Source organism: Scardinius erythrophthalmus (genome assembly GCF_964197995.2).
Source record: "Scardinius erythrophthalmus genome assembly, chromosome: 4".
Classification (NCBI taxonomy): Eukaryota; Metazoa; Chordata; class Actinopteri; order Cypriniformes; family Leuciscidae; genus Scardinius; species Scardinius erythrophthalmus.
Window position 1 is genome coordinate 49,857,621 of NC_138224.1, and position 18,949 is coordinate 49,876,569.

At 41.6% G+C, this 18,949-nt stretch overlaps 2 protein-coding genes across 3 annotated transcripts in view; one reads left to right on the forward strand and one right to left on the reverse strand.

The window, feature by feature from the left end:
- Positions 1-833: 833 nt before the first annotated feature.
- LOC308689936 (ras-related protein Rab-19) lies at positions 834-12,808 on the forward strand. The gene is made up of 3 exons (XM_081364062.1): positions 834-1,103; positions 9,851-10,034; positions 12,397-12,808. The coding sequence occupies exons 1-3, from the start codon at positions 921-923 to the stop codon at positions 12,669-12,671; spliced, it is 642 nt and encodes a 213-aa protein (XP_081220188.1). The 5' UTR covers positions 834-920; the 3' UTR covers positions 12,672-12,808.
- A 900-nt stretch (positions 12,809-13,708) lies between these two features.
- The window catches only part of terfa (telomeric repeat binding factor a), a 28,070-nt gene continuing 22,829 nt past the window's right edge, over positions 13,709-18,949 (reverse strand). For both annotated transcript variants that reach the window (XM_081364059.1, XM_081364060.1), the window contains exons 16-20: positions 17,598-17,684; positions 17,385-17,474; positions 17,222-17,295; positions 15,856-15,887; positions 13,709-13,991 (exon numbers count right to left, since the gene is read on the reverse strand). In XM_081364059.1, coding sequence (XP_081220185.1) covers positions 13,833-13,991; positions 15,856-15,887; positions 17,222-17,295; positions 17,385-17,474; positions 17,598-17,684 — 442 coding nt within the window. In that variant the 3' untranslated portion in view covers positions 13,709-13,832. The remainder of the gene's footprint in view (positions 13,992-15,855; positions 15,888-17,221; positions 17,296-17,384; positions 17,475-17,597; positions 17,685-18,949) is intronic.

The following is an 18,949-nucleotide window of genomic DNA, read 5'->3' on the forward strand; positions in this document are numbered from 1 at the left end:
CGCAATTCTGACTTTATTTCCCAATTGCGTGTTATAAAGTCGAAAACTTTAAAATTAATAAACCCATGTACTTTTGTAAGGTATGTCATATTTGTACCAGACCTCAACACAGGCGATTAACGATTTCCACCGTTTCTCTCTACTGTAAATCAAGCAGCCTTTCACAAATACTGTGACTTATATTATATTAGAGTGACAGAGACTTTAAAAGGAACTGATTTTAATTATAATCACTTTAGCCTGATAACAATGTTAAATTAATTAAAATCAAGACTTCCAGTGATAAAAATTAAAGCTTACAATTTCCTCGTTTTCTTTTACTGTTCTGCACCCTTTTTTATTCAGACTTTATGTAGAAGGGCGAGTGGTTGATATTTATATAATAGGCCTATATTACAATATATATATGTATATATATAAATAATATTATTACACACACTCAAGGTACATCGAAGATATTCAAGATACAAACGTTGTATCAAATTGTTGCAAAATAATGTACACAAACATCTTCAATGTTTTATAACCCAATCCATACTTATTTTTTTTACATTAAGAACAGTATTTTAAATGGCCACAATATTTTTAAACTCAAAAAAATAAAATCTTTCATCATTTATAACATGATGCATAAATCTTATAATATTTAGTTTGAGGTTAATGATGAACATTTTCTGATACATTTGTTGGCATGGCTGTGCAGGATATTCATGTGAACACAGTAAAACATGCGCAGTGGCTGTTCAGTTCAGGCACTACATTACCCAGAATGCACCTGAGCAGGTGGCGGTCACACCTGTTGAACCGGGTTGAGAAGGAAGGTGAGAGCTGGAGCGCAGTGAGACTGACGGCAGACCTCTCTCTCTCTCTGTGTGTGTGTGTGTGTGTATATATGTGTGAGAGCTATGGGATCCTGACCCATGGATCCTCAGGACGACTCCTTCGACTTCCTCTTCAAGATCATCCTCATCGGGGACTCAAACGTGGGCAAGACCTGCCTGGTGCAGAGCTTCAAGACGAGCCAGTTCTGCGAGCGCCAGCAGAACACCATCGGCGTGGACTTCACCGTGCGCACGCTCAGCATCGAGGGCCGCAGAGTGAAGGTTAGGGGTCACACCACAGCTCCATGTTCGTGATGTTAGTCAGACTGAGTGTGTGTATACGCAGGTCAGTGTGACTCTCCTGCTGCACGTGTGGCTCTTACACTGAACCGGTTCAGCCAGCAGAACCAGTTTATCCTCTCAGTGTGTTAGTGTCGCACTACAGGAAGAAACACACACGGCTGCTTCCTGCAGCACACGCAAACATGCTAGGCTTTGTGTTTGTCTCTTATATTGATGTGTGGATCTAGAAGTATAAAGGGTAACACTTTATTTTGATGGCGCCTTTTGAACATTCTGTTGACCATAAATAACTTTGCAACTACATGACAACTAACTCTTATTAGAGTATTAGTGGACTGCTAACTAATATCTGCTAACTCTTTATTGTGATGATCCTCTGACTTTATTCTACTGACTATAAGTAACTTTGCAACTGCATGTCAACTTATTCTAACCCTACCAGTCTACTAATACTCTACTAATACTCTAATGAGAGTTAGTAGACATGCAGGTGCAACATTACTTATAGTCAACAGAATGTGTTAAAGGGACCATCAAAATAAAGTGAAACCGAATAAAGACAAATGTGAGAGCAAAGATTAACAGAAAAATGCATGTTTCACTTGTGTATGGAGTATGTATTGCAGAATGTAGAGTACACTTGACAGCAAGTAGTATACATTGTGCAGTAGACAATATGTAGTGTACACTGCAGATTGCAGTATGTAGTGTACAGTTTTCGGTATGCAGTACAGTGTACACTTAGCAGGCAGTATATAGTGTACACTATACTGTTCAGTAAGCAACATGCTGTGTGCACGAGCATAAGTATGAAGTGTACACTGCAGGATGTACACTGTTCAGTAAGCAACATGCTGTGTACACGAGCATAAGTATGAAGTGTACACTGCAGGATGTACACTGTTCAGTAAGCAACATGCTGTGTACATGAGCATAAGTATGCAGTGTACACTGCAGTATGTATACTGTTCAGTAAGCAACATGTGGTGTATACAAGCATAAGTATGTGGTGTACACTGCAGTATGTATACTGTTCAGTAAGCAACATGCGGTGTATACAAGCATAAGTATGTAGTGTACACTGCAGTATGTATACTGTTCAGTAAGCAACATGCTGTGTACATGAGCATAACACTACAGTATGTACACTGTTCAGTAAGCAACATGCTGTGTACACGGAGCATAAGTATGTAGTGTACACTACAGTATATATACTGTTAGGTAAGCAACATGCTCAGTACATGAGCATAAGTATGTACTGTACACTACAGTATATATACTGTTCAGTAAGCAACATGCTGTGTACATGAGCATAAGTATGTAGTGTACACTGCAGTATGTACACTATTCAGTAAGCAACATGCTGTGTACATGAGCATAAGTATGTAGTGTACACTGCAGTATGTACACTGTTCAGTAAGCAACATGCTGTGTACATGAGCATAAGTATGTAGTGTACACTGCAGTATTTACACTGTTCAGTAAGCAACATGCTGTGTACACGAGCATAAGTATGAAGTGTACACTGCAGGATGTATACTGTTCAGTAAGCAACATGCTGTGTACATGAGCATAAGTATGCAGTGTACAATGCAGTATGTATACTGTTCAGTAAGCAACATGCGGTGTATACAAGCATAAGTATGTTGTGTACACTGCATTATGTATACTGTTCAGTAAGCAACATGCTGTGTACATGAGCATAAGTATGCAGTGTACACTGCAGTATGTATACTGTTCAGTAAGCAACATGCGGTGTATACAAGCATAAGTATGTGGTGTACACTGCAGTATGTATACTGTTCAGTAAGCAACTTGCGGTGTATACAAGCATAAGTATGTAGTGTACACTGCAGTATGTATACTGTTCAGTAAGCAACATGCTGTGTACATGAGCATAAGTATGTAGTGTACACTACAGTATGTACACTGTTCAGTAAGCAACATGCTGTGTACACGGAGCATAAGTATGTAGTGTACACTACAGTATATATACTGTTCAGTAAGCAACATGCTGTGTACATGAGCATAAGTATGTAGTGTACAATGCAGTATGTATACTGTTCAGTAAGCAACATGCGGTGTATACAAGCATAAGTATGTTGTGTACACTGCATTATGTATACTGTTCAGTAAGCAACATGCTGTGTACATGAGCATAAGTATGCAGTGTACACTGCAGTATGTATACTGTTCAGTAAGCAACATGCTGTGTACATGAGCATAAGTATGTAGTGTACACTACAGTATGTACACTGTTCAGTAAGCAACATGCTGTGTACATGAGCATAAGTATGTAGTGTACACTACAGTATGTACACTGTTCAGTAAGCAACATGCTGTGTACACGGATCATAAGTATGTAGTGTACACTACAGTATATATACTGTTCAGTAAGCAACATGCTGTGTACATGAGCATAAGTATGTAGTGTACACTGCAGTATGTACACTATTCAGTAAGCAACATGCGGTGTATACAAGCATAAGTATGTAGTGTACACTGCAGTATGTACACTATTCAGTAAGCAACATGCGGTGTATACAAGCATAAGTATGTAGTGTACACTGCAGTATGTACACTATTCAGTAAGCAACATGCTGTGTACATGAGCATAAGTATGTAGTGTACACTACAGTATGTACACTGTTCAGTAAGCAACATGCTGTGTACATGAGAATAAGTATGTAGTGTACACTGCAGTATGTATACTGTTCAGTAAGCAACATGCTGTGTACATGAGCATAAGTATGTAGTGTACACTACAGTATGTACACTGTTCAGTAAGCAACATGCTGTGTACATGAGAATAAGTATGTAGTGTACAATGCAGTATGTATACTGTTCAGTAAGCAACATGCGGTGTATACAAGCATAAGTATGTAGTGTACACTGCAGTATGTATACTGTTCAGTAAGCAACATGCTGTGTACATGAGCATAAGTATGCAGTGTACACTGCAGTATGTATACTGTTCAGTAAGCAACATGCTGTGTACATGAGCATAAGTATGTAGTGTACACTACAGTATGTACACTGTTCAGTAAGCAACATGCTGTGTACTAGGAGCATACGTATGTAGTGTACACTACAGTATATATACTGTTCAGTAAGCAACATGCTGTGTACATGAGCATAAGTTTGTAGTGTACACTGCAGTATGTACACTATTCAGTAAGCAACATGCTGTGTACATGAGCATAAGTATGTAGTGTACACTACAGTATGTACACTGTTCAGTAAGCAACATGCTGTGTACATGAGAATAAGTATGTAGTGTACACTGCAGTATGTATACTGTTCAGTAAGCAACATGCTGTGTACATGAGCATAAGTATGTAGTGTACACTACAGTATGTACACTGTTCAGTAAGCAACATGCTGTGTACATGAGAATAAGTATGTAGTGTACACTGCAGTATGTATACTGTTCAGTAAGCAACATGCTGTGTACATGAGCATAAGTATGTAGTGTACACTACAGTATATATACTGTTCAGTAAGCAACATGCTGTGTACATGAGCAGAAGTATGTAGTGTACACTGCAGTATGTACACTATTCAGTAAGCAACATGCTGTGTATATGAGCATAAGTATATAGTGTACCCTGCAGTATGTACACTGTTCAGTAAGCAACATGCTGTGTACACGAGCATAAGTATGAAGTGTACACTGCAGGATGTATACTGTTCAGTAAGCAACATGCTGTGTACATGAGCATAAGTATGCAGTGTACACTGCAGTATGTATACTGTTCAGTAAGCAACATGCTGTGTACATGAGCATAAGTATGTAGTGTACACTACAGTATGTACACTGTTCAGTAAGCAACATGCTGTGTACATGAGAATAAGTATGTAGTGTACACTGCAGTATGTATACTGTTCAGTAAGCAACATGCTGTGTACATGAGCATAAGTATGTAGTGTACACTACAGTATGTACACTGTTCAGTAAGCAACATGCTGTGTACATGAGAATAAGTATGTAGTGTACACTGCAGTATGTATACTGTTCAGTAAGCAACATGCTGTGTACATGAGCATAAGTATGTAGTGTACACTACAGTATATATACTGTTCAGTAAGCAACATGCTGTGTACATGAGCAGAAGTATGTAGTGTACACTGCAGTATGTACACTATTCAGTAAGCAACATGCTGTGTATATGAGCATAAGTATATAGTGTACCCTGCAGTATGTACACTGTTCAGTAAGCAACATGCTGTGTACACGAGCATAAGTATGAAGTGTACACTGCAGGATGTATACTGTTCAGTAAGCAACATGCGGTGTATACAAGCATAAGTATGTAGTGTACACTGCAGTATGTACACTGCAGTATGTATACTGTTCAGTAAGCAACATGCTGTGTGTGATAGCAATCCGTCTAAATTTCCATCTTGTTGCTTCTTCTTTGAGTGAGCGTGATTTGAACTCGAATAACATACCGTAGTCCAGCAACTTCCTTTCAGCAAAGTTTAATAACAAAATTAACTGGAAAATGTTACACAGTCAAAAAACTGTATCGCTCCAGCATTGCATCACAAGAAAAACTAACCGTCATTGCCGGAAATGACATCATCGTCAATACGAAATATTATATTGCACAAATAAAATTATTTACTCTTAATTATTTACTGATTGCTTGATACACACAATTATTTATTCCACATCTACATAAAGAAATGTGACTTATGGCTCTTACACTGTGTACATGAGCAGAAGTATGTAGTGTACACTGCAGTATGTACACTATTCAGTAAGCAACATGCTGTGTACATGAGCATAAGTATGCAGTGTACACTGCAGTATATATACTGTTCAGTAAGCAACATGCTGTGTACATGAGCATAAGTATGTAGTGTACACTACAGTATGTACACTGTTCAGTAAGCAACATGCTGTGTACATGAGCATAAGTATGTAGTGTACACTACAGTATGTACACTGTTCAGTAAGCAACATGCTGTGTACACGGAGCATAAGTATGTAGTGTACACTACAGTATATATACTGTTCAGTAAGCAACATGCTGTGTACATGAGCATAAGTATGTAGTGTACACTTCAGTATGTACACTATTCAGTAAGCAACATGCTGTGTACATGAGCATAAGTATGTAGTGTACACTACAGTATGTACACTGTTCAGTAAGCAACATGCTGTGTACATGAGAATAAGTATGTAGTGTACACTGCAGTATGTATACTGTTCAGTAAGCAACATGCTGTGTACATGAGCATAAGTATGTAGTGTACACTTCAGTATGTACACTATTCAGTAAGCAACATGCTGTGTACATGAGCATAAGTATGTAGTGTACACTACAGTATGTACACTGTTCAGTAAGCAACATGCTGTGTACATGAGAATAAGTATGTAGTGTACACTGCAGTATGTATACTGTTCAGTAAGCAACATGCTGTGTACATGAGCATAAGTATGTAGTGTACACTACAGTATGTACACTGTTCAGTAAGCAACATGCTGTGTACATGAGAATAAGTATGTAGTGTACACTGCAGTATGTATACTGTTCAGTAAGCAACATGCTGTGTACATGAGCATAAGTATGTAGTGTACACTACAGTATATATACTGTTCAGTAAGCAACATGCTGTGTACATGAGCAGAAGTATGTAGTGTACACTGCAGTATGTACACTGTTCAGTAAGCAACATGCTGTGTACACGAGCATAAGTATGAAGTGTACACTGCAGGATGTATACTGTTCAGTAAGCAACATGCGTTGTATACAAGCATAAGTATGTAGTGTACACTGCAGTATGTACACTGCAGTATATATACTGTTCAGTAAGCAACATGCTGTGTACATGAGCAGAAGTATGTAGTGTACACTGCAGTATGTACACTATTCAGTAAGCAACATGCTGTGTACATGAGCATAAGTATGCAGTGTACACTGCAGGATGTATAATGTTCAGTAAGCAACATACTGTGTACTCGGAGCATAAGTATGCAGTGTGCACTACAGTATGTTGTATACACTGTACAGTATGGAATGTACACTGTTCAGTTGGCAGCCTGTTTTGTACAGTGTTTAGCAGACATTATGAAATGTACAGTAGGAAGTTAAGTGTTCTGTAATGCAGTTTATAGTGTACACTGAGCACCAGGCAGTATGTGTAGAAGATATGTAATAGATTGTATTGTACACTGCAGCATGTATACAATATGTATAGTAGACAGTATTTAGTGTACACTGTTTGAGGTAATACAGGGTTCATTAGGCAGTATTGAGTATTCAGAAGGCAGTGTACAGTAAGTAGTGCAGTAGTGTAGGGTCCAGTAGGCAGTGTTTTGTAATGTAATTCTGAACACTGTATACTGCTTATTGCTGTAATGAACTAAATTACAAAACACTGTGCACTGCCTACTGAACACTACACTTAATACTGCACAGTGTACACTGCATACTGCCTGCTGAACACTATATACTGCTTATTGCTGTAATGGAGGCCGAATGTAGTGTACAGTGCTGTAATGCATTTGATAGTATAAACTGAGCACTAGGCAGAATGTGTATATAATGCAATTTATAGTGTACACTCTAGTATGTAGGCAGTATGTAGTGTACACTGTGCAGATGTCATGTTCACTGTTCAACGGTGTACCGTATTCAGTTTACATTAAAAGAAGACAGAATATAATGTAGTGTTCAGTAGGTAGTATACATAGTATAGTGTTCAGTAAGCAGTGTATAGTGTTCTGCAATGTAGTTCATTACAGCATTGGGCCAAATACAATGTTCAGGAGGCAGAATGTAGTGTTCAGTGTTCTGTAACAGTATATAGTGTACACAGCAGTATGTGTAGTAGGCAGTATGTAGAGTTACCTATGCCATGTTTAATGTTCAGTATGCAGTGTTCAGTATATGTGTAGTGTTCAGTATGCAGTGTTCAGTATATGATGTTTAGTGTTCAGTATGCATTGTTCAGTATGAGTAGTGTTCAGTATATCATTTTAGTGTTCAGTTTGTTTAATGCTCAGTATGTCATGTACAGTGTTCAGTATATTAAGTTTAGTGTTCAGTATGTCATATTTAGTGTTAAGTATATCATTTTTTGTGTTCAGTATATCATGTTTAGTGTTCAGTATGCAGAATTCAGTATATCATGTTTAATGTTCAGTATGTCAAGTTTAGTGTTCAGTATGCAGTGTTCAGTATATCATGTTTAGTGATCAGTATGCAGTATTCAGTATGTCATGTTTAGTTTTCAGTATGCAGTGTTCAGTATATCATGTTTAGTGTTCAGTATATCATGTTTAGTGTTCAGTATGCAGTGTTCAGTGTGTCAATAGTGTTCAGTATATCATGCAAAGAGTATAGAAGTAACAAGAGGCGAAACTCAATAGAACGTTCCATTGCAACAAACTCCCCCATGCGCAGAGCTGCAGCTCCGCCATCTTGGACTGAACGCAACACAGCTGTCGTAGGATTGAACGATACCGGGTTCAAATTCAAAAGCGGTTAAATGAACTAAAAAGTAGTTTCTAGTTTTTAATATCTCTAGAGCAGACATCCCAGGTCTCCCGGAAGATCCGGGAGTCTCCCGCATATTGATAGCGGCTCCCTGATGCCCGCAAATTAGCTAAAAACACCCGGAATCTAGAGCGAGCAAGCGGGCGAGCAAGAGCGCGCAGCTCCAAACCGTGTAAGTTAACGTTAGAGCACACGGCAGAAAGGGTGAGGGAGCGAAATATCAACATATCAACCTAAAATGTGGAACACAACTTGTTCAGATTTTTTGCTTTCATTTTCTTGCAGTTCTAGAGTAAAATATATTTAGTAGTATATATATTTTATATAAAATATAAATAATTATATTTTTTAAATGTGTACATTTTAATAAACTCCAACTTATACATTTTTCTGTTTCACTTTCATAATTTATTTCACTTCAACAATAATCTGACAAATTAAAACAAGACATAGGTCTAAATTCCAAAGCATTCTTGAATTACAACCATTTAAGTTTGGATAGTAATTTTCATGTTTATGCGAAAAAAAGGTGACATAAAGGGTTAATTTAGTGATAACAATGAATTAATAAAGCGGTCATTTGCCAGGTTAGGTGTTCATATATCTCTGAAAGTATGCGATTTAAAAAGCCCATTTCGAGTCTTGACAATTTCGACCAAATACATAACATTAGCAAACTGTAACTGCGGTTATGGGATAGCTTGTTACATTAACGTTACAGCACCTGTTATCGTTGACGTTAGCTCACTTTAAAGTTAATAAAACCTTTTCTACTTTACCTCTCTGCATCTTTGGGGAATCTATGAAATGTTAGTTGATTGGTTGTACACTGGTAGTTGTTGCAGTTGATGGCAGAACACTGTTTTCTTTGTTTCCAATTATTTCCAGACATAATGTTAATGCTGTACAGTAGTTGTGCTAACGGAAAAGCCGCTGGTTCAGTCCAAAATGGCGGCCGCGCTACCGAAGCGCCACCTAGTGGCTGTTGTCAAAACTGCAACGGAGTTTCGCCTCTTGTTACTTCTATACTCTTTGTATCATGTTTAGTGTTCAGTATGCAGTCAGCCAGTGTTGTTCTCACGCGAGTGAGGCCACAGAGACAGTGGTGAGCAGGTGTGTTTGGTTTCTATGACTCTCTGTCAGAGGAGCAGCAGTGATCAGTGAACTTCCCTCGTGTACTGACTCTCTCTCTGTGTGTGTGTGTGTGTGTGTGTGTAGATGCAGGTGTGGGACACGGCGGGCCAGGAGCGCTTCCGCACCATCACGCAGAGCTACTACCGCAGTGCACACGGGGCCATGATCGCCTACGACATCAGCCGCCGGGCCACCTTCGACTCGCTGCCGCGCTGGATCCACGAGCTAAAGCAGTTTGGGGCAGCTAACGTGCTCACCGCGCTCATCGGTATGACACGCTAGTCCTCCGCACTCTGAACACTGAGTCACTGAACAGGTTCAGTATGCAGTGTTCAGCATATAATGTGTAGTGTTCAGTATGCAGTGTTCAGTATGTCATGTACAGCGTTCAGTATATCATGTTTAGTGTCCAGTATGCAATGATACGCTCAATGGTACGACTGAACGCTAGTCCTCCGCACGCTGAACACTGAGTTACCGAACGGGGCCGCTAACGTGCTCAACCGCGCTCATCGGTACGACTGAACGATAGTCCTCCGCACGCTGAACACGGAGTTACCGAACGGGGCCGCTAACATGCTCACCGCACTCATTGGTACGACACGCTAGTCCTCTACATGCTGAACGCTGAGTCACTGAATGGGGCCACTAGCGTGCTCAACGCGCTCATCGATACGACATGCTAGTGTTCCACGTGCTGAACACTGAGTTACCGAACGGGGACGCAAACGTGCTCACCGCGCTCATTGGTACGACACGCTAGTCCACCACATGCTGAACGCTGAGTCACTGAATGGGGCCACTAGCGTGCTTAACACACTCATCGATACAACAGGCTAGTCCTCCACACGCTGAAAGCTGAGTCACTGAACGGGGCCACTAACGTGCTCACCGCACTCATCGATACAACAGGCTAGTCCTCCACACGCTGAAAGCTGAGTCACTGAACGGGGCCACTAACGTGCTCAACGCGCTCATCGGTACGACACGCTAGTCCTCCGCACGCTGAACAATGAGTTACTGAACGGAGTCGCTAACGTGCTCACCGCGCTCATCGGTACGACTGAACGAGTCACTGAACAGCTCACGTTTAAACCATAAGCTGTTTCCGAAACCGCTCTCTATCCACTATATAGTGCACTGTATCGGCTACCGCCCATTTTGTAGTGGTGTCTGAATCCTGAGTGAACGACATCATTCCCTACTTTATTCCCACAATCCTCTCTGAATTCGAGTGTACATTCGATGTACACTTGCTGAAGTGCTATTTCCCAAAATCCAATCCGGAGAAGACTGGAATGTACATTTCCTGAAGAAAATGGTGCTTGCGTGTGCAACACCACCACCCCCTACAATGCTAGCATGTTTTTAGCTAAATTCTAACACGATAAGCATGTTGCTAGCATGTTCTTAACAAGTTACCATAGTTTACCGTGATTTAACATGTCCTAGCATGCTTTACCACTATTTATGTAAAGCATGATAAACCTACAAAGCTGGCACAGAGGCATGTATAATTACAAAATAAAGTCATTATGATTGTTATTAATTATTTTATAAAGTTAGTAACATGTAAGATAAAAGTAGTTTTATCAGTACTTGTGACTAAGCAGTTTCTGCGACAGCTCCAGCTCTCCGACGCAAAGTGTAAACGTCAGCGTCTGAATTCACTCGCTTTTTTGAACGTTTGAAGCCCAAAGTGGCCGTCGCCATCTTGGCAGCGCGTCACTCCCGGAATAAACGAAAATGTGCAGCGAGGCGGATTAGCTGAGGTGACGTGACGTGATGCTAGCAGACAGCAGACAAACGGCTAGTAGTGACATCAGCAGCAATCCACCTGTCATTCAAGTGACCACGCCCTTAATTATGCAGAACTTTAAGGCTTAAAGGTGCAGTATGTACATTTTAGCGGCATCTAGTGGTGATGTTGTGAACTGCAACCAACAGAAGTTACGGTGGCCGACAGGAAGTGATGATGTCGTCGTCGTCTGAGACAGCAGAGAGTAGCCAGTTAAGCAAAGAGGTTTCTTTACAAAGATAAATAAATTATGTTTAATAAATTATTCAGTAAAACGATGTTATTGTGATTATTATTGTTACTTGTTCAGTGTTTTATTCACTTTAGCTCGCTTCTCTGCACTAAGAACACCTGAACTTGACGTAACGCGTTTGTCCGTTCAGGGCCACTGTAGAAACATGTCGATGTAAGGGGACCCGCGGTGTGTGTAGATAGAAATGCCAATAAATAAAAATAATATGCTAATAGAAATGCTAATAAAAACATAACGGTTCATTATGTAAGCTCTTTATACACCACTGAAAACATGGTTATGTTTATGATATTGCATTTCTGTCTACAAATCATCAGAAATATCACACAATGCACCTTTAATATAATTTAAACAGATGAGTAAAGGGCTAAATTAGCTGTATAGACCAAACCCACGTCTTGCACCAGGCTGTAGACATGTTTCTTCCTGCTGTAAAGTTGGGCATTTTAACATGCGGGTCTATGGGATTGACTCTCTTCTGCAGCCGCTCTCTAGTGGCCAGTGGATGAACTGCAGGATAAGTCACTTCAGTGTTGGATTCAAAAGAGAGCCGCTTGGTCTAAACGTGTGTTTCCTCAGGTAACAAGCGAGACCTGGAGGCGGAGCGCGAGGTGCAGTTCGAGGAGGCGTGCAAGCTAGCGGAGGCGAAGGGCTTGCTAGCGGCGGTGGAGACGTCGGCTAGAGACGCCTGGAGCGTGGAGGAGGCCTTCGTCATGATGGCTCGCCGGCTGCTGATGCAGAACGACACCAGCGTCGCAGACGACCACACACACGCCGTAATGCTGCGGAGCAACTCACACACCGTCAGCCTGACCTCAGCATCATCAGCCGATGAGAAGCCCTGCGCGTGCTGACACACACACACACACACACAATGTGACCTCTGAACTGCTCATCTGTGTGTTCTGTTACAGTGATTTCCGCCCACACACACATAATAAGAGCACATTGAGCCAAATCTGACATCTGTGAGCATGTTACACATCAGCTGTGGTAGATAAACTGTTTTCTGATGTTGAATTATGCTGTTCTTGTGAATGAAGATTTTTCTGACCCCACTGACAGACGTCTGCTCTTGTTTTAAGCACAGACTCTCAGAAAACGAGACCCAATATCTCCACTCACCTAAAGGATTATTAGGAACACCATACTAATACTGTGTTTGACCCCCTTTCACCTTCAGAACTGCCTTAATTCTACGAGGCATTGATTCAACAAGGTGCTGAAAGCATTCTTTAGAAATGTTGGCCCATATTGATAGGATAGCATCTTGCAGTTGATGGAGATTTGTGGGATGCACATCCAGGGCACGAAGCTCCCGTGTTGTGGCTTCACAAATGCTTTGCTGCATACCTCGGTTGTAGCGAGTGGTTATTTCAGTCAAAGTTGCTCTTCTATCAGCTTGAATCAGTTGGCCCATTCTCCTCTGACCTCTAGCATCAACAAGGCATTTTCGCCCACAGGACTGCCGCATACTGGATGTTTTTCCCTTTTCACACCATTCTTTGTAAACCCTAGAAATGGTTGTGCGTGAAAATCCCAGTAACTGAGCAGATTGTGAAATACTCAGACCGGCCCGTCTGGCACCAACAACCATGCCACGCTCAAAATTGCTTAAATCACCTTTCTTTCCCATTCTGACATTCAGTTTGTAGTTCAGGAGATTGTCTTGACCAGGACCACACCCCTAAATGCATTGAAGCAACTGCCATGTGATTGGTTGATTAGATAATTGCATTAATGATAAACTGAACAGGTGTTCCTAATAATCCTTTAGGTGAGTGTATATTCATCTTGATTTGATGAAGTTGAGGTGGTGTTTATGAAGGTGTTCATCGAGATGCTTCAGTTTCAGCAGACGATGGTGTGGAAGGATGACAGCAACTCTTGCTTCAACACAACGAACATTTAATAGGGAACGAAAACCTCTCTCACACACATACACTCACACACACACGGTGTTATAAAACAGTTAGTGAACATGGGTATAAAACGAAGATGATCCCGTGTGTGTGTCAGACCATCTTGAGCTTGACCATGGTCCTCCAGCGGTCCTTCAGGTTGCAGGCGGTGCGCCCCGTGAAGGGGAAGTTCAAGCGGATCGGCTCCCAGCATCCCACGCCGAAGCGCCGCACGCCCTCTTTCAGCCAGTCCGACTCCTGCACCGTCCACATCTGACACACACACACACACACACAATTTTTACTTGCCCCGCCAAAATTTTCATTGGCCCCAACACAAAAAAGTGATAAATACATCAAATAAATATGTCTAGTTATTGTTTAAGTTGTTTTTGATCCATGTAACCTTAAAGGGATACTTCACCTCTGGAAAGATGAATGTGTATTTAAAATGGGTCATTTATGTAGTAGAAATGTGAAATTATTTTTGAATTTGGAGCTTTCTAGACTGAGTAAAGCCAGAAATTGTATCTAACTCCCAGAATGCACTTGCTTCGCTGCCCTACGAGGTCACTCCCAAGCCACGCCTACCGGTTGGAGAGCAGTTGTAAACAACAAAGCTAAGTACAAGTGAGTCTGGGATTACGGCTTTTGCGTTATACAGTCGCCATTCATCATGTTTACTGTGGTGAGCAGGACGAGGCTGAGGGCCGCGGGAGAACGACGCGAGTCCGGTGGCGTGATTACTAACTGAGATGCGCCGGTCTCGTATCTCTCACGGAGGAGCGGGAATTTTCTTAGCAATGTTAAAACGCACATCAACCGATCACTTGTTTAGCGTTCATGTAAACACTACATTCAGATTCACCAATCGGAATTAATTCAGTTAGATTGAAACAAAAGGTGTGCATGTAAACAATGAATGGTGACCGCAGAAAGCAAAAGCCAAATCCTGGACATTTTGGACGATCTCGACGGCTGGACATGTCCGGGAAAAAGAGGATGGTAACCCCTACTACTCAGCTTTCTCCACAGAACAAGAACCTGCTAGCTTAGCTTCCAAAGAAAGACGGCTGGTACTATGTGTACATTCTGTGAGTGAGATCCCACCCTGTATGGGCGGGCTGAAAACATGCGGGACAGCGCCTTCTACTGGCTGTAGTCTTTAGCCTCTGGCCAAAAAATCCTCCGATGACACAAAATGACGATTTTTCCGTCATCGGAGGATTTTTTCCAGACAAAAAATACATAAATCTCTCATCTCAGGGGGATATGAGGGTTGAAAGCACGGTAATTCGAAAATACTAGAGGTTTTCTACTGATACAAAGCTTAATGCTAAATCCTGAAGTAACCCTTTAATATATAAGGTTCCGACACCAAAAACTACTAGTACATTTGAAATATTGTTAAAGATAGTAATAAAATAAGAACAAACTCAAATTATGAGGAATAGCACAAATAAATACAACCATACAAATGAAATAAACAGATCTTTTCAGGGTTTCCATGAAGCTCTAAACTCAGGTTCAGAAATATTAATTAATCTTCACTGTATAAATATAGGTTAACCCTTATTACAGTAATTCAGTCTGTCTTTCTATTTTCTGTCTTTTGTTTGATTAGCATGTAAGACAGCAGCAGGGATATTAGGCTGCTGTCACTTTAAGAGCTGCACGGGTCCAGTGTTCACACACACACACACACACACACACACACACACACACACCTCATCTCTCATGTTTACGCTCACTGAAGACTCAACCGACTGTGTTTACGGTGATACTACACAAGGCGGGCATTTTCACATCATATTTCTAAATTAGGGCTGGGCGATATGGCCAAAAAAATCATATATCTGTATTGTTTGGTGAATGGCGATATACAGTATATTTTTTCAATAAAAAATAAATAATATATATATATATATATATGTCTGTCTGTCTGTCTGTCTGTCTGTCTGTCTGTCTATCTATCTATCTATCTCTCTCTCTCTCCAGGAGTTTCTAACATTTACAGATGGACAACACACCTGTGAAACGCAGTGAGGAAAACACATCATCTCAAACACATTACACTGCATCTGTCAATACATGCGTCTGATGGGACACACACACACACACACACACACACACGCACCTTCTTGGTGTACTTCTTCTTGCGGGACGGACCTGCAGACGACACAAACGTGAAGCAGAAACGTGAGTGTGTATGACGACAGACACAGGATGTGTCATATGTACCACCAATCATAACTTCCTAATTTGTAATGATACACAGAACATGTCACTCGCTTTCGCACAAAACACACTAAACCAGGCCTTGCGAATGCATGCTTTCATTGATTCACTTTTATCATAATGCAGGGTAAATAAATACATCTAAATGTGTATGCTTTCTCCAGCGAGGTTTACATGTGACCAAATAATCCGTTAGTAATGGGGTTGGCGGCTCAATCGGACTGAAGAGCCTCCAGGTAAACGCCTTGATCGATCCGACTGAGCTCGATCCCAATGAGACTTCGATCGGATTGAAAGGGTCGGTTTATTCCTTTTCTTATCCGATCGAGAGAACATGTGAACACTTGATCGGATTGAGAACGGAAACTGAAAGGACTGCGCATGTGTAATGACGTAGAAACAGTGTTATGACGTGTGACGCGCTGTTCCTCCTGATGAATAAAGTGTGGTATAAACGAGTGTGTGTTATTCTGTAATCCTGCTTTCCCTGCGTGTGTTATTTTGGAGTTATAGTCCAGAAACAGTGTTGTCCAAACTCAGTGATTCATTCATAGATGCAAGAATCAGCCTTTTGAGCCAATCGGTTGAGTGGATGATTCAACGACTCATTCACACACGGGCGCTTTCAAAGTATCATTGAACAAATAATTTCAATATTTTTTAAAAAATCTCAAAGCATGATTAATGCAGTTGTTATTGCAGTGTAAATGCATCCAAATGCAAAGAGCAAAAGCAGATTTACATACTGATTTCATTTGACTGGACACATCCCTGTAGTATTTTATTATTCTGATTGAGTCTCTTGATTATATGCAAAGAGTTTTAACCAAAGATGATGCATGCATCCAATAAAGTTATACAAAAATGCCCCTGGAAGTCAATGGAAAAGGTCATCTCAGCCCTTTGAGCGAATCTGTAGAGCGAACGATTCAATTTAAATATCTTTGCAATTACAACTGCATAAATCATGCTTTGAGATTGTTTCCGTGTAAATGCAGAGCAAGATCAGATTTTCATACTGATTTCTTCTGACTGGAAACATCCCTGTGGCGTCCTATTATTGCAACTGATTAAATGCAAAGGGTTTTACACAAAGATGAGGCACATCCAATAAGGTCATAAAAATGTCCCTATAAAGGCAAACCATCCCTGGAGATCAACACAGCACACGCCATGATCTGTCAGAGCTGTGATACGGAGAAATCATCCCTGGCCCTGCAGCTGTGTGTGTGTGTGTGTGTGTGTGTGTGTGTGTGTGTGTGTACCTGAAGCGGCGCTGAACAGAGACTCCTCGTCGCTCCAGTCCTCCTGAATCCCTGACGCGTCCTGCCATCGGGCCCTGAGAGACACACGTCAGTCAGTGCATGTTCACAGTCTCACACACACACACACACACACACACACACACACACACACACACACACACACCTCTTGGAGCTGCGCTTCCCTGAGGACGACGAGCGGCTGTCGGCTGGAGAGCTGCGCACCTTCGGGCGAGTGCTGTGAACCTCAGACTCACTGCACACAGGAGGAACACAGCGGTCAACTTTATCGTTAAACGTCATTTAAATAAAGGTTTATTTGTATCTATGCAGTATTTGTCTATGTCACCCTAATGCATGCACACACACGTACACACACCTGTGATTGCTCCGAGCGGCTCTGCTGTGGCGCGCAGGAGTCGAGCTCTGGGGCGCCGCACGCTCCTCCAACACACACTCTGGGTCACTGACAGAGAAACACACACACTCTCAGTTACAGGGTTCTCAAGCACTGTCTAGCGGAAAGAACACACCCTAAATACACATCTGTATTGCACTCTGCATCTGTAGACCTCAACCCAGCTCTGTGAAGGCGGCGCGTCGAGTGCGGTCAGAAACCTTCAGCTGGAGAACGAGAGGCATCCTCCTCATATACGGTGTGTGTGTGTGAGCTGCTTTTATAGAGGTGAAGTACAAATATGCATTACAAAACCTTGTTTGGTCCTTTTCTAGAGGAATGCGGTGTGTCCCGTTAAGTGCTTAGCAGTTTTATAATGAGCCCAAAATATTTGTGTACCTCTCATAATAATAATGATGTAGAAGTTCTGGCGAAGCATCACACAAACTCAACTCAAAGCACCATAGCTTTAGTGCCCGAGAGTGTGTGTGTGTGAGTGACTGAGTGTGTTTAGGCTGATGATGATGTGAAGTGTGTGTGTGAGAGAGTGTGTGTGAGAGTGTGTGTGTGTGTGTGTGTGTGTGTGTGTGTGTGTGTGTGTGTGTGTGTGTGTGTGTGTGTGTGTGTGTGAGAGAGTGTATGTGAGAGAGTGTATGTGAGAGAGTGTGTGTGTGTGTGTGTGTGTGTGTGTGTGTGTCTCGACGGATCACCACCTTATCGTGGTGGGGCACTTTGCGTGTCTCCGTGACCCCTAGAGCTATGTCGGCGGGAGTCTTGTACTCCTGGTAGGGCCACCCATGCCGAACAGGTCAAAGGGGTAGAGGCCAGACCAAGAGTGATCCCAAACGCCTCAACGTTGGAGTTGCCGGAAAATGGTGGGTGTGAGAGAACCACCAAAATGGCGGCAAAGTCTGAAGAAGGCAGCCCCACCGCCACGTGGGTAAACCCAGAGGGGTACTGTAAGACTGAAAATACTGGTTGGGGCCCTGATCTGAGACAAAAGGGCCTTGCTGGCTAATTAGCATTCGACCTCCCCATACAGCCTGACTTCCTCCCAGAAACAACAAAGAACTCACAAAAGAACATAGTTTAATGTAAATGTTTATGATTGACTGGTATGTTTTTGGTGTCATTTGAAAGGTCTCAAAGTGAGTGGTACAGATATCTCATATCCAGATAGATAAAATAAAAGGTAATAAGGTTTAGAGAATAATAATAATAATTAATAATAATTCATTACATTTATATAGCGCTTTTCTCTGCACTCAAAGCGCTTTACATAGAAGGGGGGAATCTCCTCAACCACCACCAATGTGCAGCATCCACCTGGATGA